The sequence below is a fragment of the Neomonachus schauinslandi genome, chromosome X (genome assembly GCF_002201575.2).
Source record: "Neomonachus schauinslandi chromosome X, ASM220157v2, whole genome shotgun sequence".
Classification (NCBI taxonomy): domain Eukaryota; kingdom Metazoa; phylum Chordata; class Mammalia; order Carnivora; family Phocidae; genus Neomonachus; species Neomonachus schauinslandi.
Window position 1 is genome coordinate 85,352,229 of NC_058419.1, and position 27,828 is coordinate 85,380,056.

General features: G+C 40.9%; 2 protein-coding genes and 1 long non-coding RNA gene across 3 annotated transcripts in view; all 3 read right to left on the minus strand.

Annotated features, from left to right (window-relative positions):
• Nucleotides 1–17,736, minus strand: part of ZNF81 (zinc finger protein 81) — a 91,665-nt gene extending 73,929 nt beyond the window's left edge. Inside the window, exon 1 of the mRNA XM_044911613.1 lies at nt 17,665–17,736. Within this exon, the coding sequence (XP_044767548.1) occupies nt 17,665–17,736 (72 nt within the window). The remainder of the gene's footprint in view (nt 1–17,664) is intronic.
• Nucleotides 17,737–17,782: 46 nt separating this feature from the next.
• On the minus strand, nt 17,783–22,202 carry LOC110571470. Its single transcript, XR_002479784.1, has 3 exons — nt 22,192–22,202; nt 20,586–20,613; nt 17,783–17,908 (listed from the first exon to the last, which is right to left on the minus strand). It is a non-coding gene; the product is annotated as an uncharacterized LOC110571470 (long non-coding RNA).
• A 148-nt stretch (nt 22,203–22,350) lies between these two features.
• The window catches only part of LOC110571115 (CXXC-type zinc finger protein 1-like), a 32,911-nt gene continuing 27,433 nt past the window's right edge, over nt 22,351–27,828 (minus strand). The window contains exons 12-13 of the mRNA XM_044911614.1: nt 22,792–22,846; nt 22,351–22,649 (exon numbers count right to left, since the gene is read on the minus strand). Coding sequence (XP_044767549.1) covers nt 22,351–22,649; nt 22,792–22,846 — 354 coding nt within the window. The remainder of the gene's footprint in view (nt 22,650–22,791; nt 22,847–27,828) is intronic.

Sequence of the window (27,828 nt, forward strand, 5' to 3'; positions counted from 1 at the left end):
ATGCAAATTAAATCTGTACCGAGATACCATATTTTAACCTATCTGATGTGCCAAAAAGAAAAAATGAGTATGACAAGACACTGCTCCACAGGGTATGGTAAAAACAGGCACTCTTCTATAACTGATACAACCCACAAGGAAGGCCACTTTGCTGTATCTTTCAAAAATGAAAATGCATATATCATTTGTCCTGAGAATTCCATTTGCAGAAATTTCTCTTCAAACATACTCCCTTTTGTGTTAAGTGAATTATGTATAAGGACTTTCACTGCAGCATTATAATAGCAAAATACCTTAAATGTCTATTAAGAGGGGAGTAGTAATATTTTGATATACCCATATATTGGAGTAAGATTCCAGTTCAGCCTTTAAAAAGAATAAGGGACTAGGGGTGCCTGGGTGACTCAGTTGGTTAAGCGTCCAACTCTTGGTTTTAGCTCAGGTCACAATCTCAGGGTCATGAAATCGAGACCCGCGTCAGGCTCCATGCTCAGCAGGGAGTCTGCTTGAGATTCTTTCCCTCTGCCCCTCCCCCTGCTCATGCTCATGTTCTCTCTCTCTCAAATAAGTCTTTTTTAAAAAAAAGAAAAAGTAACTCATTACACTGAATGATCACCAAGATTTGTTATTAAATAAGAAAAGCAAGTGTTGGAAGTGTAAAAATGGGTGTGTGTGTGTGTGTGTGTGTGTGTCTGCCTTTGCAAAGTGTATATGGGAGACTGGGGTCAAAATCAGAGGGTACAGTCATGCACTGTTGGTGGGAATGCAAACTGTGCAGCCACTGTGGAAAACAGGATGGGGGCTCCTCAAAAAGTTAAAAATAGAACTATCCTATGATCCAGTAATCACACTGCTGGGTATTTACCCCAAAATACAAAAACGCTAATTCAAAGAGATACATGCACCCCTATGTTTATTGCAGCATTATTTACAATAGCCAAATTATGAAAGCAACCCAAGTGTCCATCCATAGATGAAGGGATAAAGATGTGGTGTGTGTGTGTGTATATATATAATGGAATATTATTCCGCCATAAAAAAGAATGAAATCTTGCCATTTGCAACAACATGGATGGATCTAGAAAGTACAGTGGTAAGTGAAATAAGCCAGTCAGAGAAAGACAAATACCATATGACTATGACTTCATTCATATGCAGAATTTAAGAAACAAAACAAATGAGCAAAGGAAAAAAAGAGAGAGGAGAGAGACAAACCAAGAAATAGACTCTCAACTGTAGAGAACAAACTGATGGCTACCAGAGGGGAGATGGGTGGTGGGATGAGTGAAACAGGTGAAGGGGATTAAGAGCACACTTATCATGATGAGCACTGAGTAATGTACAGAATTGCTGAATCCCTATATTGGATACCTGAAACTTATATAACACTGTATGTTAACAATACTAGAATTAAAATTAAAAACTTAGTAAAACAATTAGAGGGTACATATGTTTTTCCTTTTCAAAAGATTTTCATTATGAGATATAATATTCATGTAAAAATATAGGAAACATAAATACTTGGCTTACTAATTATTCAAGGCAAATACCTACCTAATTCTCACCCTGGTGTGGAAACAAAACATTGCCAGCTCCTTGCCCAGAAGCCTTCCTCATGCCTCTTCTCCTCCCCCAACCCCCAACCCCCAACCCCCACCAATCAAGGAAACCACTGTCCTGCCTCTGAGGGTAAACACTTCCCTGTTTTGCTTTCTAGTTTACCACCTCCCTATACCCCCCTGTACAATATGGATTCATTTGGCCTGTCTTAAAATTTTTGCAAATTGAAATAATACAAATTCTTTTGTGTCTGGCTTCTTTCACTCAATATTGTGCTCAACTTATTTATCCAGTCTACCATTAATGGACATTTAAGTTATTTCTAGGTTCTGGCTGTTACAGTGTTACAGTGAGCATTTATACATGTGCCCTGGTATATCAGCCAAGGATTTCTGTTGCGTATATTCCTAGGAGAATTGTTTCTTCATGTGGTCTACACCTACCTGGATGAAGAAGGCTAAAATGTTTTCCAAAGAGATTGTGCCAATTTATGGCCCCACCAGCAGCACAGAACTGCAGATATGAGCTAATATATCAACAGCTGTATGTGCTGACATGAGCATACGGCTCTACATCCTCCCAACACTTGGCATTGTCAGTCTTAATTTTTTTTAAGATTTTTATTTGAGAAAGAGAGAGAGAGAGAGAGCACATGCACGAGCCCGGGGGGAGGCAGAGGGAGAGGGAGAAGCAGACTCCTGGCTGAGCCAGGAGCCCAACACAGGGCTTGATCCCGGGACCCAGAGATCATGGCCTGAGCCAAAGGCAGACGCTTAACTGACTGAGCCACCCAGGTGCCCCTTAGTCTTCTAAATTTTAGCCATTCTGGTGAAAGTGTAGTGGTATTACATTGTGGTTTAAATTGTGCATTTCCCTGATGACTAATGAGATTGAGCACCATCTCAGGTGTTTATTAGCTATTTGGATATCTTCTTTTGTTACATGTCTGTTCAAATAAGGCCTCTGACTACTGGATAGTCTGCTTTTTCTTATTGTTTTGTTGTTCTTTATATATGCTGGGTATAAGTCCGTCTTGTCTATCTCTTCTCCCACTCTGTGGCTTATGATCTTCTTAATGGAAGTGATAGTAGTTATCACTTATCAGGATAGTAGTTATCTTTGGGAGTAGGACGACTCTGGAATGCTAACGCTGGATACTTTCTAGATCTACAGAGTGAAAAATCACTGAGCTATACATGTCTGTCTTGTACGCTTTGCTGTACGTATGTTGTATTTTACAAGAAAAATCTTTTAAAGATAGGCTTAATCTATGACCCATTAACTCCACCACTATGTATACAGTTAAGAGACAGGGGTACACATGTATTTGAGGGGACATGATAAAAAATGTTCACGGCAGCATTGTTTGTAGTTCATATTATATTTCACCAAAAGTAACAGAATTGAGGGGCACCTGGGTGGCTCAGGTGGTTAAGCGACTGCCTTCGGCTCAGGTCATGATCCTGGAGTCCCGGGATCGAGTCCCGCATCGGGCTCCCTGCTGAGCGGGGAGTCTGCTTCTTCCTCTGTGTAGATTTTTCACTGTGTAGATTTTATTTCACAAAACAGGTTTTGTGAAATAAAAAGGATAAAATAAGAATGTGTTTTCAGCTGCTTTTATTTGCATAAAAAACCCCTAATCATATAAAGAAAACTAACCTGGTTAAATGCATTAGAGAGAACTGAGCTGAGAGGAGAAAGATAACTTAGACTGTATATTTTATATTTTTAAATTTTATATAGTTGTATATTTTTTAAATTTTTGAGCCATGTGTCTATCTCATTATTCAAAAAATTAGACTAAAAAACTTACTAATATCCTTACAGTGATAAGATAGTGCATCCATAACATAAAAACAGCATGTGGGGCACCTGGGTGGCTCAGTTGGTTAAGCGTCCAACTCTTGATTTTGGCTCAGTTCATGATCTCAGGGTTGTGCGATTGAGCCCTGTGTCAGGCTCCTCATTCAAGTGGGGAGTCTGCAGGAGATTCTCTCTCTCTCTCTCTCCCTCTGCCCCTCCCCCACATTCACTCTCTCTCTCTAAAATAAATAAATCTTAAAAAAAAAACAAAAACAGTATGCTATTAAAAAATTCTGCATGGAGCACTGGGTGTTATATGAAAACAATGAAGCGTGGATCACTACATCAAAAACTAATGATGTACTGTATGGTGACTAATATAACAGAATAAAATAAAATTTTAAAAAAATTCTGAAAACAAAAAGAGCTATCTGGAATAAAAATATATAACAGCATTAATGAGAGACACAAAAGAAGAATTGGAAGATGGTTTGTAAAAAAAACTACTAGCAACAACAGCAAAAGAGAAAGAAATGGAAATCAGTAGAACAAAGAATTTTTTAAAATGGAGTATCAACAACCAAATAAGAGTTTTTTGGAAGGCAGAGAAAAATGTGTGTGTGTGAATAGAAAAGGACTAAAATGGAAACTAGGCTCTTAAAATTCTGCACAAAAATGATTTCCCACCTAGAATTCTACACCCAGCCAAAAATATAAATTTAGCGTCAGGGTCAAGTAAATATATTTCCATGGCATATATTACTCTTTTATTTCTATAAATATATTTGCACAATTATATATATATATTAAATAACACATTCTTGCATGACATTGTCAAACATACAAAGTTTCATTAAAATCTACCTGTCATGCATTCATTCTCAAGGATATACTGGAGGACATGCTCCCACAAAATGAGGGGGTAAATCAAGAAAGAGGAAGACACAAGAAACAGGAAGGAAGACAGAGGATCTCAAAAAAGGGGATCTGACACAAGACAGAGGTGAAAAGGATTTCTTGGGGGATGGCAAAGGGAAGGCACCACAGTAATAGCTACGTGTGAAGCTGAGAGCCACCTGACCAGTCTTCAGCAAGTCAACCAGCTCCAGGAGAGACCTCAAAGACCGGCCATTGATGCCTAGAGTTGAGACCATCTCCACCTATTACTAGCTGTGTGAACGTGGGCCAGATACCTTTACTCTATGCCTCAGTTTCCTCTTCTATAAAATGGGAATAACAATGGCACCTACTTCTCAAGGTTGTTATGAAGATGACTTAGTATTTGTTGTGTGCATATAACACTGCTGGTACATAGTAAACATGAGTGTTTATAATTATTGTTATTATGATTATTACCTAATATGTTTGAATATGCAGAGAGGAGATTTAGACAACTGTGAAGAATTTGAAGTTGAATCACTGATATGTATCTAGTAAAGCAAAGAAATGACCAAGCCAGAAAATTATTAATTCCAGGGAAAAGAGGGGTGCCTGGGTGGCTCAGTCAGTTAAGCATCTGCCTTCGGCTCAGGTCATGATCCCAGGGTTCTGGGATCAAGATCCATATCGGGTTCCCTTGCTGAGCAGGGAGCCTGCTTCTCCCTCTCCCACTCCCCCTGCTTGTGCTCTCTCTGTCAAATAAATAAATAAAATCTTAAAAAAAAAAATTCCAGGGAAAAGAAAGAGTTGTGCAGAAATAGTAATCACAGCATAGATACTATATGACTCAACTACAAACAGTCACAGTAATAAACACTGATGAGGAATCTGATCAAAACAACATTTATAGGCAAATATGTATGTTAGTGGGGGTGCATGGAAAAGTTAAATCTCTACCTTCCATAACAGAAAGTCAATAGATAATGGCCAAAACTTAGAAAAAAAAATCTAATCCATTAAAAAGATTAAGAGTGCTTGCCTCCAGTGAGCCAGAATCTGGCAAAAAAACAAAGCAGGGAAGAGCCATTTTTAAAAGACGACTTAGGGGCACCTGGGTGGCTCAGTCGGTTGAACGGCTGCCTTCGGCTCAGGTCATGATCCTGGGGTCCTGGGATCGAGCCCCACGTCCGGCTCCCTGCTCAGTGGAGAGCCTGCTTCTCCCTCTCCCTCTGCCTGCCACTCTGCCTACTTGTGCTCTCTCTCTATCTCTCTGTCAAATAAATAAATAAAATCTTTAAAAATAAATAAATAAATAAAAGACGACTTAGAGAACTGTTTGCCACCCTTTACCACTTGTACATAAAACTAAAAACTAATTTCAAATTACAAAGTGGCAAAAAATATTCACAAAAATATACAAGAACCATAATGAGTCATGAACCCTAATATTTAAAAAAAAAAACCTTTAAAAATCCATAAGCTATGAAACCAGAAATCAAGTAGAAGAAAAACTCTGGAAAGCACACAAACACATGGAGGCTAAACAACATGCTCCTGGGGCTGCCTGGGTGGCTCAGTCGGTTAAGCATCTGCCTTCGGCTCAGGTCATGATCCTGGGGTCCTGGGATCGAGCCCCGCATCGGGCTCCCAGCTCAGTGGGGAGTCTGCTTCTCCCTCTGACCCTCCCCCCTCTCATGCTGTCTCTCTCTCACTCTCTCAAATAAATAAATAAAATCTTAAAAAAATAAATAAACAACATGCTCCTGAACCACAAATGGGTCAATTAAGAAATCAAGGAGGAAATAAAAAAATACATATAGACAGATGAAAATGAAAACACAATGGTTCCAAATCTTTGGGACTCAGCAAAAACAGTTCTAAGAGGGAAGTGTATAGAGATACAGGCCTATCTCAAGAAGCAAGAAAAATCTCAAATAAATAACCCAACCTTACACCTAAAGGAGCTAGAAAAAGAAGAACAAACAAAGCCCAAAGCTAGAGAAGGGAGGAAATAATAAATAGTAGAGCAGAAATAAATGAGATAAAGACTAAAAAAAAAAAAAATAGTAAAGGGCAATGAAACTAAGAGCTGCTTCTTTGAAAAGATCAACAAAATTGATAAACCTTGATCTCACCAAGAAGAGAATACTCAAATAAATAAAATCAGAAATGAAAAAGGAGACATAACAAGTGAACTCACAGAAATATTCTTTTTTATGTTATAATTTTTTATTTTTTAGGGAGAACAGTATAATGAAATTTAAGCAAGTAAAATAAAAGAAGGCCAGGCATGGACCTACAGTGACTCTATGTCCTCACCCAAGGATGTGTCCCTCTGATCATAAGAGAGTATTATGAAAAATTATATGCCAACAAATTGGGACAACCTAGAAGAAACAGATACATTCCTAGAAACATAATCTCCCAAAATTGATTCAGGAAGAAACAGAAAATTTGAACAGACCCATAACCAGCAAGGAAATTGAAGCAGTAATCAAAAAACTCCCAACAAACAAAAGTCCAGAACCAGATGGCTTCACAGGTGAATTCTACCAAACATTTAAAAAAGAGTTACTACTGGGGTGCCTGGGTGGCTCAGTCATTAAGCGTCTGCCTTCGGCTCAGGTCATGATCCCAGGGTCCTGGGATCGAGCCCCATATCGGGCTCCCTGCTCAGCGGGAAGCCTGCTTCTCCCTCTCCCACTCCCCCTGCTTGTGTTCCCTCTCTCGCTGTGTCTCTCTCTGTCAAATAAATAAATAAAAATCTTTAAAAAAAAAAAAAAAAGAGTTACTACTGGGGCGCCTGGGTGGTGCAGTTGGTTAAGCTTCCAACTCTTGGTTTCGGCTCAGGTTGTGATCTCAAGGTCATGGGATGGAGCCCCTCATCAGGCTCCACACTCAGCACAGAGTCTGTTTAAGATTCTCTCTCCCCCACCCCCCTCTCCCTCTGCCCCTACACACACACTCTCTCTCAAATAAATAAATAAATAAATCTTTAAAAAAATAAAACTATTCCTTTCAAACTATTCTAAAAAGTAGAAGAGGAAGGAAAACTTCCAAATTCATTCTACAAGGCCAGCATTTCCCTGATACCAAAACCAGACAAGGACACTACAAAAAAAGAGAACTACAGGCCAATATCTCTGATGAACATAGATGCAAAAATCCTCGACAAAATATTAGCAAACTGAATCCAACAATATATTTTTAAAAATCCTAACCCTGGGATGCCTGGGTGGCTCAGTCGTTAAGCGTCTGCCTTCAGCTCAGGTCATGATCCCGGGTCCTGGGATTGAGTCCCACATCGCACTCCCTGCTCAGTGGGGACCCTGCTTCTCCCCCTCCCTCTGCTGCTCCCCCCACTGATGCTCTCTCTCTCTCTGACAAATAAATAAATAAAAATCTTTAAAAAAATAAAAATAAATAAATAAAAATCCTAACCCTAACCCTAATCCACAGTCAAGTGAAATTTATTCCAGGGATGCAATGGTAGTTTAATATTCACAAACCAGTGAGTGTCATATATCACATTAACAAGAGAAAGGGTAAAAACCATATGACCATTTCAACAGATGCAGAAAAGCATTTGACGAAGTACAACATCCATTCATAACAAAAACTCTCAATAAAGTGGGTTTAGAGGGAACATGCTTCAACATAATAAAGGCCATATATAAAAAGCTCACAGCTAACATCATAGTTAATGGTGAAAACCTGAAAGCTTTTCCTCTAAGATCGGGAACAAGACAGGATATCCGCTCTCACCACTTTTCGTAAAAGATTTTATTTATTTATTTGAGAGAGGGAGAGAGAGAGAGAGAGAGTACAAGTGGGGTGGAGCAGAGGGAGAAGGAGAAGTAGAATCCTGCTGAGCAGGGAGCCCGCTGTGGGGCTTGAACCCAGGACCCCGGGATCATGACCTGAGCTGAAGGCAGACGCTTAACTGACTGAGCCACCCAGGCACCCCCACTCTTACCACTTTTATTCAACATCCTAGAAATCCCAGCCATAGCAATCAGACAATAAAAAGAAATAAAAGACATCCAAAGAAGTAAAATGTCACTATTTGCAGATGACATGATACTATGTACAGAAAACCCTAAAGACTCCACCAAAAAACTATTAGAACTGATAAATTCAGTAAAGTCGCAGGATACAAAAATCAATATACAGAAATCTGTTACATTTCCATATACTAATAATGATGTAGCAGAAAGAGAAATTGAGAAAACAATCCCATTTATAATTGCACCAAAAAGAATAAAGTACCTGGGAAAAAATTTTACCAAGGAGGTAAAAGATCCATACTTTGAAAACTATAAAACATTGATTTAAAAAATTGAACATAACACAAACACAAGGAATGACACACTAAGCTCATGGAGTGGAAGAATTAATATTGTTAAAATGTCCATATTAACTAAAGTTGAGCTATAGATTCAGTGCAATCCCTATCAAAAGACCAGGTACTTTTCATGGAACTCAAATAATCCTAAACTTTGCATGGAACCACAAAAAGCCCCAAATAGTCAAAGCATCCTTGAGAAAGAAGAACAAAGCTAGAGGTATCACAATCCCAGATTTCAATATATACTACAAGGCTGCAGTAATCAAAACAAAATAGTACTGGCACAAAAACAGACACATAGATCAAGAGAACAGGATAGAGAGCCCAGAAATAAGCCCACACCTATATGGTCAACTGATTTATAACAAAGGGAGGTAAGAACATAGAATGGGGAGAAAACCGTCTGTTTTCAGTAAATGGTGCTCAGAAAACTAGATAGCTACATGCAAAGGAATGAAAATGGGCAACTTTCTTAAAACATATATAAAAATAAACTCAAAATGGATTAAAGATCTAAATGCGAGACCTGAAACCACAAAACTCCTAAAAGAAAACACAGGTAGTAATCTCTTGGACACTGACTGCCCTTAGCAACATATTTATGGATATGTCTCCTGAGGCAAAAGAAACAAAAGCAAAATAAACTATTGGGACTATACCAAAATAAAAAGTTCTTGCACAGCAAAGGAAACCATCAACAAAACAAGAAGGCAAACTAGTGAATAGGAAAGGATATGGCAAATATATAATAGTCCAATAAGGGGTTAATATCCAAAATATACAAAGAACTTACACAATTCAACACCAAAAAATCCCAAAATCACCTATTAAAAATTGGGAAGAGGACCTGAATAGATACTTTTCCAAAAAAAGACATACAGATGGCCAATCGGCACATGAAAAGATGCTCAACATCACTAATTATCAGGAAAGTGCCCATCAAAACCACAATGAGATACCACCTCACACCAGTCAGAATGGCTAGAATCAAAAAGACAAGAAATAACAAGTGTGGGTGAAGCTGTGGAGAAAAGGGACCCTTCGTGCACTGTTGGTGGGAATGGAAATGGGTGCAATCACCATGGTAGAAAGTACGGAGGTTACTCAAAAAATTAAAAAGAGAATTACTCTCCATGATCCACGGATGCCACAACTGGGTATGTACCCAAAGAAAATGAAAATAACTTATTCAGAAAGATATATGCACCCTATGTTTATTGAAACATTATTTACAATAGTTAAGATTAAGGAAGCAGCCCAAGTGTCCATCAATAAATGAATGGATAAAGAAGACGTGGTACACACACACACACACACTGGAATATTACTCAGCCATAAAAATGAACGAAATCCTGGGGCTCCTGGCTGGCTCCGTTGGTAGGGGCTGTGACTCGATCTTGGGGTTATGGGTTCGAGCCCCATGTTGGGTATAGAGATTACTTAGAAATAAAATCTTTAAAAAAAAAGAACGGACAGGAGATCGCACAAGGAAAACACTTCCCCAGAGCCACTGACTGGGAAAATGCGAGGGGCTGATTACTGTGCGTTTTTACAAGCAGTGGAGCTCAAAGACTGGAGTTTTAGAGGTCTGAGCCATGGCTGGTGTGGAGCCCAGCAGGGGCTACAGGGTTCTTGCAGAGAAGGAGGGTGGAGGCCTCAGGGCTCACAGCATGCTCTGAGGATTCCCTGGGACACACTGGGAGAGGCGGTTCCCCTTCTTGGAGGGCATCTGGGAGAGGTGGCCTTGCCTCTCAGGGGACAAAAGAGCCAGCAGGCACCAACATGCTCCCCTGCCACTTAGCGTAGGGGCAGAGACACCTGCTGAGGGCGGCTAACCTGGACACTAGCATTTTGTTGCGTTTTATGCTAAACTCCAAGCTCCTGCGCACTGGTGCGAATGCCCCTTTGGGACAAACTGGCACCAGCCCCAGTGCATCAAGACCCACCCCCAGCGGACCGGTGAAGGACCGCACCATGCTGGGTCCCTACACTTTGGAGTTTTGGAACTCAGCCGACTTGCCTGGGATAAAAGACAGGTGCACTGATCTGCCGGGCAGGCAGGTGGCCCGGACACTGATAGGGTGAAGGCAGGGATCTGAGGGACACCTGGGACACCCGAGGGGAGAGTGTTCGCTCTTCTGTGAGGGCTTGCCAGACAGCAACGGGCATGAACTCCCCTCTCCGGGGATGAGGGAGAGGACTGGTGCGATTTTTCTCCCCTGCCCATCGGCATCAGCCAACAGTGGAGGCCTGAGCCGCTTACACCAAGCCCCGCCCCTCTCTGCTCAGCAGGTGCTTCTTTACTAGAGCAAGTGTGCCTGAGACCCAGAGCAGCAGGCCCCTCCCCCAGAAGACCAGCACAACCCCCCCACATATACCACATCTCCTGACCACAGAGTGCTGCAAAGCTTCAGCTCTACTGGAAATAGCATCAGGTCTCTTTTAACAAGCAGACCCTGGAGCACACCTAGTTAAAACTCGCCATACTCTGGCCAAGGTCCAAACACTGCCCCCCTCCCAACTTCAGGCAAGGAGAAACTCTGCAGAGGACTGACTGGAGGGGAAGAGCAGTGAAAACACAGCAGCAGAATGCAAACAGTATACACGAGGGACACTTCCTGAAGCACCAGGCCCTAGACAGTGCATGACCTCTTCTTCATTAAGCCATTACTCTCGGAAGCAAGAAACATTACAGGCTCTCCTAACACACAGAAGAAAACAGAGATCGAGGGGCGCCTGGGTGGCTCAGTCAGTCAAGTGTCTGCTTTCGGCTCAGGTCACGATCTCAGGGTCCTGGGATAGAGCCCCGCATCGGGCTCTGCACTCAGCGGGGAGTCTGCTTCTCCCTCTCCCTCTGCCCCTCCCCACTGCTCGTGCTCTCTCTCTCTGTCTCAACTAAATAAATAAAATCTTAAAAAAAAAAAAAAAAAAACCAGAGACCTAGATGAAATGCCAAGATGAAGGATTCATCCCAAAAGAAAGAACAAGACAAGGTCACGTCCAGGAATCTAATTGAAATGGACATAAAGTAATATGCCTGACCCAGGATCCAAAGCAACAATCATAAGGAAACTAGCTGGGCTTGAGAAACCTTGACCTAAAAAGCAGTCGGGCCAAAATAAAAAATGCTATAACTGAGATGTGAAATGGATTGGATGTAATGACCACAAGGATGGAAGAAGCAGGGGAATGAATAAATGATACAGAAGATAAAATTATGGAAAATAATAAAGCTGAAAATAGGGAAAGAAAAATATTGGATCATGAATGTAGAATTGGGAACTCAGCAACTCCATGAAGCATAATAACATTCATATTATAGGAGTCCCAGAAGAAGAAGAGAGAGAAAATGGGGCAGAGGTTTATTTGAAGAAATTATAGGTGAAAACTTCCTTAATCTGGGGAAGGAAACAGACATCCAAATCCAGAAGGCACAGAGAACTCCATCAAAATCAACAAAAGCAGGCCAACACCAAGACACGTTGTAGTAAAATTTGCAAAATACAGAGATAAGGAAAAAAATCCTAAAAGCAGCAAGGGAAAAGAAGTCCCTAACTTATAAGGGAAGACAAATAAGGTTAGTGGCAGATCTTGCCACGGAAACCTGGCAGGCCAGAAGAGAGGGGCAGGATATATTCAATGTGCTAAATGGGAAAAATATGCAGCCAAGAATACTCTATCCAGCGAGGCTGCCATTCAGAATAGAAGGAGAGATAAAGAGTTTCCCAGACAAACGAAAACTAAAGGAGTTCGAGACCACGAAACCAGCCCTGCAAGAAATATTAAAGGGGACTCTTTGTGTGGGAAAGACAGACCAAAAGCAACAAAGACTAGAAAGGAAAAGAGAAAAGCTCCAGAAACAACTACTTAACAAATAATACAATGGCAACAGATTCATATATATCAATAATCACTCTGAATGTCAATGGGCTACATGCCCCGATCAAGAGACATGAGGTATCAGAATGGATAAAAAAAAAACAAAACAAGACAGTCATTTTAGACCCAAAGACACCACCGGATTAAAAGGGAGGGAGTGGGGAACCATTTATCATGCTGATAGACATCAAAAAAAGCTGGAGTAGCCATACTTCTATCAGACAAGCTAGATTTTAAAACAAAGACTGTAACAAGAGATGAAGAAGGGCATTAAATAATAATTAAGGGGTCTATTCATCACGAAGATCTAACAATTGTATTTATGCCCCCAACCTGGGAGCACCCAAATATATAAATCAATTAATAACAAACATAAAGAAGCTCATTGATAATAATATAATAACAGTAGGGGACTTTAACACCCCACTTACAGCAATGGACTAGATCATCTAAGCAGAAGATCAACAAGGAAACAAGGGCTTTGAATAACACACTGGACCAGATGGACTTAACAGATATATTCAAAACATTTCATCCTAAAGCAGCCAAATATACATTCTTTTCGAGTGCACATGGGACATTCTCCAGAATAGATCACATACTGGGTCACAAATCAGGCCTTAACCAGTACAAAGAGATTTAGATCGTACCATGCATATTTTCAGACCACAACGTTGTGAAACTTGAAGTCAACCACAAGAAAAAATGTGGAAAGAAGACAAATAAATGGAGGTTAAAGAACGTCCTACTAAAGAATGAATGAGTTAACCAGGAAATTAAAGAAGAATTTAAAAAATACATGGGACCAAATGAAAATGAAAACACATTAGTCCAAAACCTCTGCAGCAAAAGCAGTCCTAAGAAGGAAGTATATAGCAATACGGGCCTACCCCCAGAAGCAAGAAAAATCTCAAATATAGAACCTAACCTCACACCTAAAGGAGCCAGAAAAAGAACAGCAAATGAAGCCTAAAGCCAGCTGAAGAAGGGAAGTAATAAAGATTAGAGCAGAAATAAATGATATAGAAACAAAAAAAAAAGGTAGAATAGATCAATGAACCTAGGAGCTGTTCTTTCAAAGAATTAACAAAATTGATAAACCCCTAGCCAGACTTGTCAAAAAGACGAGAATGGACTCAAATAAAATCACAAATGAGAGAGGAGGGATCACAACAAATACCACAGAAATACAAACAATTATAAGAGAATATTATGAAAAATTATATGCCAACAAATTGGGCAATCTGGAAGAAACAGACAGATTCCTAACCAAAACTGAAACAGGAAGAAAGAGAAAATTTGAACAGACCAATAACCAGCAAACAAATTGAATCAGGAATCAAAAAATCTCCCAATAAACAAAACCAGGGCCAGATGGCTTCCCAGGGGAATTCTACCAGACATTTAAAGAAGAGTTAATAGCTACTCTTCAAAAACTATCCCAAAAAATAATAAATGGAAGGAAAACTTCCAAACTTATTCTACAAGGCCAGTATTACCTTGATTCCAAAACCAAAGACCCCACTAAAAAGAATTACAGGCCAATATCCCTGATGAACATGGATGCAAAAATTCTCAACAACATACTAGCAAATCAAATCCAACAGTACCTTAAAGGAATCATTCACCACGATCAAGTGGGATTTATTCCTGGGCTGCAAGGGTAGGTTAATAACTGCAAATCAATCAACATGATACACCACATTAAAAAAAGAAAGGGTAAAAACCATATGATCCTGTCAATAGATGCAGAAAAATAATGAGATAAAATACAGCACCCTATCTTGATAAAAACACTCAAGAAAGTAAGGTAGAAGGAACATACCTCAACATCATAAAGGTCATATATGAAAGACCCAGAGCTAACGTCATCCTCAATGGGGGAAAACTGAGAGTTTAACCCCTAACGTCAGAAACAAGACGGGGATGCCCACTCTCACCAATGTTATTTAACATAGTACTGGAAGTTCTAGTCTCAGCAGTCAGACAACAAAAAGAAATAAAAGGCATCCAAATCGGCAAGGAAGAAGTCAAACTTTCACTATTTGCAGACAACATGATACTGTATGTAGAAAACCTGAAAGACTCCACCATAAAATTGCTAGAACTGATATACAAATTCAGTAAAGTCACAGGATACAAAACCAACATACAGAAATCTGTTGCATTTCTTTTTTTCTTTTTTTTTTAAAGATTTTATTTATTTATTTGAGACAGAGAGAATGAGAGAGAGAGAGCACATGAGAGGGGGGAGGGTCAGAGGGAGAAGCAAGCTCCTTGCTGAGCAAGGAGCCCGATGCGGGACTCGATCCAGGGACTCCAGGATCATGACCTGAGCCGAAGGCAGTCGCTTAACCAACTGAGCCACCCAGGCGCCCCTGTTGCATTTCTATACACCAATAATGAAGCAGCAGAAAGAGAAATCAAGAAATCGACCCCATTTACAATTGCACAAAACCCCTAAGATACCTAGGAATAAACCTAACCAAAGAGGTAAAGGATCTGTACTCTGAAAACTATAGAACACTTAGGAAGGAAATTGAAGAGGACACAAAGAAATGGGAAAGCATTCCATGCTCATGGATTGGAAGAACAAACATTATTAAAATGTCTTTACTACCCAAAGCAATCTACACATTTAATGCAAGCCCTATCAACACCAGCATTTTTCACAGAGCAGGAACAAACAATTCTGAAATTTGTATGGAACCAGAAAAGACCCCAAATAGACAAAGCAATTCTGAAAAAGAAAAGCATAACTGGAGGCATCACAATTCCAGACTTCAAGCTCTATTACAAAGCTGTAGTCGGGGCGCCTGGGTGGCTCAGTCGGTTAGGCAGTTGCCTTCGGCTCAGATCATGATCCCAGGGTCCTGGGATCGAGCCCCACGTTGGGCTCCTGCTCAGCGGGGAGTCTGCTTCTCCCTATCCCTCTGCCTGCTGCTCTGCCTACTGTGCTCTCTCTCTCTAGCTCTCTGTCAAATAAATAAATAAAATCTTTAAAAAAAAAAAGCTGTAGGGCGCCTGGGTGGCTCAGTTGGTTGAGCGACTGCCTTCGGCTCAGGTCATGATCCTGGAGTCCCGGGATCGAGTCCCACATCGGGCTCCCTGCTCAGCAGGGAGTCTGCTTCTCCCTCTGACCCTCCTCCCTCTCATGCTCTCTGTCTCTCATTCTCTCTCTCGCAAATAAATAAAAAATTTAAAAAAAATTATAAAAAAAATAAAAATTAAAATTAAAAAAAAAAAAAAAAAAGCTGTAGTCATCAAGACAGTATGGTACTGGCACAAAAACAGACACAGAAATCAATGGAACAGAATAGAGAGCCCAGAAATGGACCTACAACTATATGGTCAACTAATCTTCGACAAAGCACAAAAGAATATCCAATGGAAAAAAGTCTCTTCAACAAACAGTGTTGGGAAAACTTGACAGCCACATGCAGAAGAATGAAACTGGACCACTTTCTTACACCATCCACAAAAATAAACTCAAGATGGATGAAAGACCTAAATGTGAGACAGGAATCCATGAAAATCCTAGAGGAGAACACAGGCAGCAACTTCTTTGACCTTGGCCGCAGCTACTTTTTACTAGACACATCTCTGGAGGCAAGGGAAACAAAAGCAAAAATGAACTACTGGGACTTCATTAAGAGAAAAAGCTTCAGCACAGCAAAAGAAACAATCAACAAAACTAAAAGGCAACGTACAGAATGGGAGAAGATATTTGCAAATGACATATCAGATAAAGGGCTAGTATCCAAAATCTATAAAGAACTTATCAAACTCAACACCCATAAAACAAATATCCAGTTAAGAAATGGGCAGAAACATGAATAGGCATTTCTCCAAGGAAGACATCCAGATGGCTAACAGACACATGAAAAGATGCTCAACATCACTCAACATCAGGGAAATACAAATCAAAACCACAGTGAGATATCACCTCACACCTGTCAGAATGGCTAAGATTAACAACACAGGAAACAATAGATGTTAGCGAAGATATGGAGAAAGGGGAACCCTCTTGCACTGTTGGTGGGAATGCAAGCTGGTGCAGCCACTCTAGAAAACAGTATGGAGGTTCCTCAAAAAGTTAAAAATAGAACTGCCATATGACCCAGCAATTGCACTACTAGGTATTCGCCCAAAAGATACAAAAGTACTGATTCGAAGGGGTACATGCATCCCAATGTTTATAGCAGCATTATCAACAATAGTCAAATTATGGAAAGAGTCCAAGACATCCATCGACTAATGAACGGATAAATTAGACATGGTATATATATCTATATATCTCTCTCTATATAGTGGAATATCTATATATATAATGGAGTATCTATATATATATACATAACGGAATATTATTGAGCCATAAAAAAGAATGAAACCTTGCCATTTACAATGGTGTGGACAGAGCTAGAGAGTATTATGATAAGCGAAATAAGTCAGATAGAGAAAGTCAAATACCACATGATTTCACATATATGTGGAATCTGAAAAATAAAACAAACAAATCAAAAAACTGAAAAAAGATCCTTAAATACAGAAAACAAACTGATGGTTGCCAGAAGAGAGGTCGATGGGGTAATGGCAAAATAGATAAGGGGGATTAAGAGTACAAACTTCCAGGTGTAAAATAAATAAGTCATAGGAATGAAAGGTACAGCCTAGGCAACAGAATCAATAACACTGTAATAACATTGTATGGTGACAGATGGTGATTACACTTATTGTGGTATTTAGTAATGTATAAAACTTTCCAATCAATATGTTGCACATCTGAGGGGCGCCTGGGTTAAACAGGCAGTTAAACGTCTGACTCTTGATTTCAGCTCAGGTCATGATCACAGGGTTGTAAGATTGAGCCCCACATTGGGCTCCACGCCGGGCGTGGAGCCTGCTTAAGATTCTCTCTTTCCCTCTGCCCCTCTCCGCAACCCCCCTCTAGAAAAAATATGTTGTACATCTGCAAGTAATATAACATGGTATGTTAGTTATCCTTCCATAAAGAAATCCATAAGCTAAGATAAATAAAGCAGCAATGGGCAAGAGAAGAAAATTCACAAGAGGGAAAAGAATGACCAATAAAACTTCCCTGATTATGCTGCTTGCTTAAAGAACAAGTCATACAAATTAATGAGTTACTGTCTTTCATTCTAGATTCCTGGCCCTGGGTACCTCTTCCTCCTCACCTCACAGGAGTTGTCACATCTCCCCACAGCTCGAGCCAGGGATGGCTCAGGAGAGCTCCAGTTGGCTGGCATGTTCCTGCTGGGCATCAGCCCTCCAGCTCTCTTGCTGATGCTCCTCCCACGAGCCTGAAGCCAAGTGGGCTCCGTGGACTCAATCAGAGCTGAGCTGCTGGGGCCAGAAGACAGTTCCTGCAGCCTCCGCTGTGGGGTCTGGCCCACAGATTCAACAGAGACTCCAAGAAACCTGCAAAGACAGTGTCCACATGGTCAGTCATTTAGCATTGACCCCACAAATGCTTCCTGGGGGCACCAAAGTACAGTTCCTGGCCTTGGACATTGTGGGATAGACGAAGTCCAGCCAACACCCATTCTAGTCATTCATCAAAATGGAATATGAGCAAGACCATGACATTTGGACAAACATTCTTTAAGCCTTAAATTCTCGCTCTGCCAACTTTTAGCTATGAGAATATAAAAATGCTTCTTCACTTTTCTTTTCAAAATGAGTCAAAACTATTCACCTCAAGGGGTTGTGAAAATTAAATGAGATGACGTTTGTAAGGCACTTGGCAGCAGGCTGGCCCCAGGAAACATTTAATTCAGATTAGCAAGTACTGTCATTACAAGGGATCAGGTAATATGCAGAAGTAGGTACCTCACTTAATTTGCACAACGATCCTCTCACCCATGTGTTGCCATAATTATTATTATTTCATTTTATGCACACAGAAACAGAGGCCTAGTGATATTAAGTCAAAGCCAGTCTACCTGGCTTCAAAATTTACATTCTCAACACTATAATACTCAGTACCTTTTGTGTGGTAGGCTTAAAATAAACATGGTTCTGTTTAACAGATGTTGAAAACATGACTGCGATTTGGAACTAAAAAAAAGTAGAGTTTCTTAAAACAGAAGAGATAGGCCGTAAGGAAAATGCTAATAGCCTGAGACTCCAATGTCTTAACTACCTCAAAATATGCAGAGGTAAAACTGTTTCTCCTTTTACAGGATCTAGGGAGGAGAGGGTGTCTCTGTGTCTATATTTAGAAACAATTTTATTCTGATCAACTAATAAAAGCACTACAGATTTAGTCATTCTTGTTGGGAAAGGGAAAGTATCCTTTATAAAATGAAGAGGAACTTAATTAAGAAAAACAGAAGTAAGAAATGGGATAAAGAGGAAACAAGAAAGTAAATAAGGAATAAAATAAAAGGCATGAACAAGCTGAATTTTAAACACATAAACATGATGTTATATCGAAGAGAGACTATGCTTTCTTTCCTTATGCCCATGGAACTTGTACAGAATTCCATTTAATAACTTGGCCATGAAGAAAATCTGGTAAGGGGACCTGGGTGGCTCAGTCGCGCAACTGACTCTTGGTTCCGGCTCAGGTCATGATCTCATGGGTCTTGGGATCGAGCCCCATGTAGGGCTCTGTGCTCTGTGGGGAGGTTGCTTGAAAGATTCTCTCCCTCTGATCCTCCCCTCGCTTACTCTCTCTCTCTAATAAATCTTTAAAAAAAGAGAAAATCGGGCACCTGGGTGGCTCAGCTGGTTGGGCAACTGCCTTCAGCTCAGGTCATGATCCTGGAGTCCCGGGATCGAGTCCCACATCAGGCTCCCTGCTCAGCAGGGAGTCTGCTTCTCCCTCTGACCCTCTTCCCTCTCGTGCTCTCTCTCTCTCTCATTCTCTCTCTCTCAAATAAATAAATAAAAAATCTTTAAAAAAAAAAGAGAAAATCTCGCAGATGTTTTAATGTTGGGAATTGACAGGCTACATGGTCTGATCGTAACATAAGACGTTCAATATCATTAGTCATTACAGAAATGCAAAGCAAAACCAAAATATTCCATTCATTAGGAGACCGCTTCACATCCATGAGGATGGCTAAAATAAGGGGTAAAAAAAGACAGTAACAGGTATTGGTGAGATGTGAATAAATTGGAGCTCTCATATATTGCTGGTAGAAATGGAAAATGGTATAGCCACTCTGACAGTTTGGCAGTTTCTCAAAATGTTACCCACAGAGTCACCATATGATCCAGCAATTCCACTCCTAGGTACCTTGCCAAGAGAAATGGAAACACATGTCCGCTCCAAAACTTACATACACAACTATTCACAGCAGTATTATTCATAGTAGCCAGAAAGTGGAAATCACCTAAATGTCCATCAACTGAAAATGGAGAAACACAATTTAGTATATCCATAAAATGGAATATTATTTTACAATCAAAAAGAAGTACTGATACAGGGCGCCTGGGTGGCTCAGTTGGTTAAGCGACTGCCTTCAGCTCAGGTCATGATCCCAGGGTCCTGGGATGGAGCCCCGCATGAGGCTCCCCGCTCAGCGGGAAGCCTGCTTCTCCCTCTCCCACTCCCCCTGCTTGCGTTCCCTCTCTTGCTGCCTCGATCTCTGTCAAATAAATAAATAAAATCTTAAAAAAAAATACACATTCTCTTCAAGCACCCATGCGACATTCTCCAAGACATACCACACCCAGGGTCATAAAACAAACCTCCATAAATTGAAATCATATGATATAAGTCCTCTAATATCACCAAACTAGAAATCAATAACAGAAAGATAACAGGAAAGTCTCCAAACACTTGAAAATTAAACAATACATTTCTATATCATCCATGGATCAAAGAGGTGGTCTCAAGGCAAATTAAAAAGTCATGAATGAAAATAAAAACACAACAGATCAAAATTTGGGGGATGAAGATAAAGCAGTGTCGAGAGGGAAATTTATAGTACTAAATGTTTATATGAGAAAAGAATTAAGGTCTTAAATCAATAATTTAAGCTCCCATCTCAAGAAACTAGAAAAAGAACAAAGTAAACCCAAAGCAAGCAGAAGGAAGGAAGGAATAGATGTAAGAGCATAAATCAATGAAATTGAAAACACTTACCAAATTGTTGAATCACTCTATTGTACACCTGAAAAAAAAATAGTTGAGATAAAATATATATGTAAATACAGAAAAAAAGAAATTGAAAACAGATAAACAATACAGAACAATCACTGAAACCAAAAGCTGGTTCTTTGAAAAGATTGATAAAAGTGGTAATCCTCAGGCAAGACTGATAAAGATAAAAAGAAACAAGATAAGAATTACCAATACCAGAACTGAAACATAAGATATAACTACAGATGCTGCAGCCATTAAAATGAAAGGGCTTACCACAAACAACTTAAATACACATAAATTCAACAACTTCCATAAAACACAAACTTCCACAACTCACCCACTACTAAATATACACTCTGAAAAAAATTAAATAGATAATCTGAAATCATATAACTACTACAGAATTTGAAGCCATCATCAAAAAGCTTCCAAAAGGAAATGTCCAGGACCAGATGGTTTCACTGGAGGATTCAACCAGTTAAAGGAAAAATTAGCATAATTCTACATAATCTCTTCCAGAAAATACAAAAGAAGAGAATACTTCTTACCTCATTCTATGAGGCCAGTACTACCCTAATACTAAAACCAGACAAAAACAGTACAAAAAACTAAAACTGTAGGCCAATATCTTTCATAAACCGAGTTACAGAAAATCCTCAAAAAAAAAAAAAAGGCAGTAGCTAATCCATTCCCGCAACATATAAAAAGAATTACACACCACAACCAAGTGAGATCTATTCCAGGAATGTAAGGCTGGTTCAACATTCAGAAATCAATCAGTGCATTCCCCCATATTAACAAGCTAAAGAAGAAAAATCACAAGATCATATAAATTCATACAATATTGACAAATTTCAACACCCATTCATGATAAAACTAAATAGACACATAGATCAATGGAACAGAATAAAGAACCTAAAAATAGCCCCACACAAGTATGTGCAATTTATTTTTCACAAAGGTGCAAAACAAGTCAAAGAAGGAAGGATAGTCTTCAACAGATGGTGCTTGAGTAATTGAACATTCAAACAGATGAGCTTCAACCTAAGTCTCACACTAGATACAACACTGAACTCAAAATGCACCACGAACAGCAGGAAGGAGAAACGGACCAATCACCAACACACTGGAGAATTTCTCTCTCCTCAGGAACGGGAGACAAGGACAACAAAGAGTGTAAATTTTGTATGACACGGCTGACAACTAAACAACTAAATATTATTTTTGATTAAAATATGAAACATTTATAAAAATTCACCACGGCCTAGGCCATGAGTCTTCTCCTGTTTCGAGGAAGGAGCTTCACGTAGACATTTTTCTGACCACAGAAAACTAAGGCTAGAAATCTATTAAAAAGATAAACTTTTGGAAACTAAAAACGCACTTCTAAATAACTCGTGGGCAGAAGAAAAATCAACTCTTAGGGTACACTTAGAACATAATGGACCGAACCTTGTGGGTCTTAGAGTGAACTTCAGGACCTTAACGTTGAGAGAAGAGGAAAGCCTGCAAAATAATGATCGAATCATCCAATCCGTTAGACAACCGATTCCATCGCTGACCACACAGAATCCCCCAACACTCACGCTCCCCGGGGCCCCATCACCTCCACATCCCTCCGACACAGAGCATTGAGATCCTCCTGACAACTATTAAACCACCGCTGAGAACCGTAGCCGCTTCCGGTCACCACCCCCCTAGCACCGCCCCTTCTCAGGGTTTGGGGCGACGAACGAAGGGGGCGTGGTCCTGCACACGCGCAAAACTACATTCGAAGCCGCTGTCCGCCCAGAGTCAACATGGGGATGTTACGGAATCGGTGCTTTGGAGCGTTCAGGGCCCCTAGGCCGCGTTGCCAGGCGGGGAACGTGGCCGCGCCCAGGTCGCGCTTCCCCGTAGGGTGCGCCATGTTGGAGGAGTGACCATTCCGTACCGAGGGTGAGGAAGCCTCTAAACTCACAGAGCAGAGCGGCGGAGCTGTCTCAGTGGCCGGGAGCATGGGTGGCGACGTTCTTTTGGGCGGTCTTCCTGGAGGAGGGGGGTCTTTGGATCTGCACTCTGGATCTGTGTAATAATGTTCAGAGAAGCTGAAGGGCCTCTGGAAAGACGCAGACGTGCCAGGCGGCTGTGCTCTCCTGGCAGATACCACACGATGTGAAAGCGGGGGAGAAGTCAGACTGGTTTACAGTGCTCTCCTGGAACATACCACGAGCGAAGAAGGGGAAGAAATTGGGAGTGTGCAGGCCTCCTAGGACATAGCACTGAGGGATAAAGGGGAAGTCGGTGTCAGATTCCCCTCTGTTGTGCTTGTAGGGGTTGGCTGCGGGGTCTGAATGCTCCCATAGTCTACATTATCTCCCACTCCAGCAACCCCAGATGAAATAAAATATGAACAAATAATACTTTTTTATTTTTCCTTAATCTAAAGCATTACGTCAATAAAAGCATCTTCAGGAAACTATTATTTTTATTTCCACATAAAATAAAATCTGCACTGTGATAGTGCCCTTTTGAAAATGTAGCTTTAAGACGAGACTGATGCTGCCCTTCAACCGGTTTGCTGTCCCTAATATTACTTCTAATATAGAAATTCCCTTCTATATTAGATGCCCATACCCTTCTAGGACGTGTCACTGGGGTAGGAAGGGAAGAAGTCCTGTTGCCCTTTACCTGGGAATGCCTACTTTCCCTTCAAAACCAAGTTCAAATATCACCTCCTCCAGGGAGTCTTACAGGCAGAAGTCCTCCTACAGGCAGAAGGCTCTGTACCCCACTGAAGGTTTCTCTGAATCCTCAGGTGAGGAAGGTATTTTGAGGGGACCCGACACAGGCTCAGGTGTGGACTTACTGGATGCTCTCAGTCCAATCACATCCCCTCTGCTCAGTTTCACAATCTGGAATGTAAGAGTGTCCTACTCAGCCTAAGACCATCTGGGACTAATTTGTAGTCTGACAGATCCATCAGTCAATGAGGGAGACCACACACCAGAGGAACCATGGAACCACTAAACAAAGGGAAAGATAGAGTTACAGGATTCAGAGGAATGGTGAAGTTCAGATGAAATAGAAATGAAGCAGTGTTTTGGTGACCTTAAGGCAAAATGGAGCTGTATGTGAACCGCAAAGTGACCTTGAGTCCTGTTTTCCTGAAAACAATAAAGTTAAGATAGATATAAAATGTTGTGTCTAGATACCCCTCATCTCTGGTCAGGGTTGGAAATCCTGGCTGCTTCTTTGTGTCTAAGTGACTTAGAGTCTCCAGCAAGAGTAGGATGTTTCGTTTGAACTGATACCATTTCAAATAGCAGCTTTCTGATAGTCCGTGATTGTAGTGAAGGAAGTTTCCCAGTGACTGAGAAAGCAGTAGTCACTCAAAGTAGAGTTCTTTATGGCATTACAGCGGCAGCACGTCCTTGGGAGAAATAGTGTTTCTCAATAACTTTGCATCTGACTTTATCTGTGATTGTTCTCCTAGCCTGATGAATGGCAGGGCAGATTTTTAGAGTCCGAGCTACTTTTTGCTTTCTTAGAGGGTTGGACTCTAAGCATTCCAAATTCTCTTTCTACATATATAGCCCTGGTCTGATAGTTTACTGAATGAAGAAACAAAGAAGGAATTGAATCACTGGTAGCTTGTCTGACGTGCTTCTATATAGAGTTTCAAGAATCCCTGTTCATGTTGTTGAGCATCTTAATAGTACTACAGTTATATTTCAAAAAAATAATAGACCCTTTAGACCATTTCAGAGAAGAAGGAAAGATAGAGCCAATAAGCATATGAGGAGGTGTTCAAAGTCATTAGCTATCAGGCAAATACAAATCAGGACATGATGAGATGACATTTTATACCCACTCAATTCACAAAAATTTCAGTCTGACAATACCCAGTATGGAAGAGGATGTGCACCCACAGGATCGTTTTGCCCTGTGGAAGGAATGTGAATCAGTGTAACCGCTTGTAGAGAGCAAAATGGAGTCTGTCGTGTCAAGCAGGAGCCCGTGTCGAGCAATGACGCAAGTAGGTAAAGGTACTGCAGCTAGGAGGTATCGCCGGGACCAACATTAGCTGACACCCCAGAACTGATAATGAGCAGAACCAGAGGAGGTCTGCAGGGACCCGAAACCAATTAAATCCCTTTAAAGAGGGAAGGATTCTGGCAGCAAGCTGTTAGACTCTTCAGACGTGACCCCTCTGTCTGACCACTTAGAAAAGGCAGCTGCCTCTGATAGCTGTGCCCGATTGATCTCCGAACAGAACTGAGATCCTTCACTGCTTGAACGTAAGAAGCAGCAGGTGCCAAGAGCGGCCCCAGATTGGGCGGAGGCCTTATCTCAACTGCATGCTCACAGACTGACTTTGTGTTTCATTCCTTAACTTCCTACACCCTTCTGTTATCTTGTTCATTGCGTGGTTGGTCTTCTGTCCTGCTCTGTGTGCTGTGTAAGAAGCCAGGTTTAATCACATGGTGAAATGTCACTGAGTTTGGAGTCCCGAACCTGCTTTATAATGGTGATAAACTTTGCTTTGTGATTGAATAAAGCTGACATTGTGGAAAGACACAACTCATGGTGTGCACCTTCATAGTGTGCTTATGACACCACTTTAGAAAATAGGCATTCCCTCCTACAAGTGAATATTTACATACCTCACAATCCAGCCAGTCCACTCGTAGGAATGTATCCAAAAGAGGGTAGGGGGCCTGGCTGGCTCAGTTAAGCATCCGACCCTTGATTTCGGCTCAGGTCATCATCTCAGGGTCATGAAATCGAGCCCCGAGTTCAGGCTCTGTACTGGGCATGGAGCCTGCTTAAGATTCTCTCTCTCCCTCTCCCTCCACCCCTCCCCCCCCCACACCCTCTCTTGGTCAAACAAACAAACAAAAAGGAACATTCCCACATGAAACCTAGGATATGCATGACAATCCCTTCACAACAGAAAAACCTAGAAACAAAACTGGATGCTCATCAACAGGAGTCAAAATGAATAAACTAGAATAATACTCAACAATATGGATGAACATTAAAGAAAAAAACCCCTGAAATTCCCGAAAGATTATATAAAGCATAACACACTTTTATAAGAATAAAAGCTACTAACATAAAGAACATAAACTATTTAGGACTGTATGTAATTGCAAGAAAATTACGTTAAAAAATAAAAGGTTTATGAACTTGGGATTCAGGATGATGTTTACCTCAGTTAAGGGGAGGCAGGGCAATGAATTGGGGGACCACATGGATAGATGCAGGTTATCATCAAGGCCATACAAAGGGTGGTAGGCACATTAAGTGCTCACTTTACTATCAAAACTATTTAAATTAGGGGCGCCTGGGTGGCTCAGTCGGTTAAGCGTCTGCCTTGGGCTCAGGTCATGACCCTGGGGTCCTGGGATTGAGCCCCGCGTTGGCTCCCTGCTCAGCGGGGAGCCTGCTTCTCCCTCTCCCTCTGCCCCTCCCCCCTGCTCGTGCGCGCGCGCGCTCTCTCTCTCTCTCAAATAAATAAAATCTTTGAAATAAATAAAATAAAAATAAAAAATACTATTTAAATTAATTGGGAAAATTAAGCTGTTAGGTAAATATCTACATTTAAAAAGACAAAGTCTGCATGGAGAAAAGTGCCATCCCTTCCTTGAGTAGGGCAAGAAAATCGTTGACCCCAGCCCAGAGACGCCATCCCGTGGTGGGATGAGCAGAGAGGCAGGAGGCCCATGACCTTGACACTTACTGAAGCCCCTGCCAAAGATGCTCTGGCTCCATGGCTCACTCCATCATCATACTTGCTCCAGTGTCTTTTCTTTAGATGTCTTCCTTCCCCGACCTACCCCCACTACTCTCTAGCTCCTCACCATGCCTTAGTTTTCTTCGTAGCCTTCTGTTTTTTCAGAATGATCTTATTCATTTACTGTTCACTCATTTACTTGTTCATGCTGATACTGAAGTGATTTCTGCTTCTCATATATGTGCAGTAATTGACTGCTTTATTTTTGGTAGCTGTACCACACATGTAGAGAGCAGTAAAACACATAAAAGCAGGGTCATTGTCTTAAAAGATTATTCCCTTCAAAAGACTCTGCAGGCATCTCTGGATGATACAACTAATTATAAAATTGATTTGGTAGGAGTAAGGCAGGAAATGCTAAAAAGATGGAGAACTTGTAAGTATTTAAGACCCTATTTGTTCATCCATCAAATATTTATTGATCACCAGTCACTGCTCTTCGTACTTGATATTGGGTAAAACAAAACAGACCCCAAACTCCTAGTTTCATGAGCCCAACATCCTAGTGGGGAAGAGGGCAATAAACACTGTTTGTCAATAGTTGATAACTGCTAAAGGGGGTGGATGGGGCACTAATGTGAGTTAGAAATATTGGGGGAGGGGGCTGCCACTTCAAATAGAGAGATCAGAGTCTCCTTTTAAACTCTACAACTGGGAATGCTTGAGCGGCTCAGTCGGTTAAGTGTCTGCCTTCGGCTCAGGTCATGATCCCGGGGTCCTGGGATCGAGTCCCGCATCGGGCTCCTTGCTCAGCGGGGACCTGCTTCTCCCTCTGCCTGCCGATCCCTCTGCTTGTGCGCGCTCTCTCTCTGACAAATAAATGAAGAAAATCTTTAAAGAAAAAAATAAAGTAAAATAAAATAAAAATAATTCTACAACTGACTGTCCTGAATCCTGGAGCAGTCCAGTTGTGAATCTTCACATTTATGCTGGCAACCAGTTGAAAACAAGGAAGAATGCAAGGTCAGAATATTTACACATCTGCAGCTAAGGACATAATGATGAGCACCTTTTTATCCTATTAGGTAAATGCAAAGAGTGGTATCCACGGTCTTCCCATCAGCCTTGTCTTGCATGCCTTCTTCCTTCAGTAGATGAAAAATATCTTACAATATGGTAAAATATTATCTGTCTTCCACTGACAGAGGTAGAGGAAAACTTCATAAAAGTATCAGGTTCAATGGCTAAGCAGGGACCTCTGGACCAAAGCCACAACCATTTACATATGTCAGGAGACAGCAGGCAATGATAGCTTATTTATTTTACACCCCAATTTTTTAAGGTTGTTTTTTTGTTTTTTTAAAGATTTTATTTATTTATTTGACAGAGAGATAGAGAGAGCCAGAGAGCACAAGCAGAGGGAATGGCAGAGGGAGAAGGAGAAGCAGGCTCCCCGCTGAGCAGGGAGCCCTATGCGGGGCTCGATCCCAGGACCCTGAGATCATGACCTGAGCCGAAGGCAGA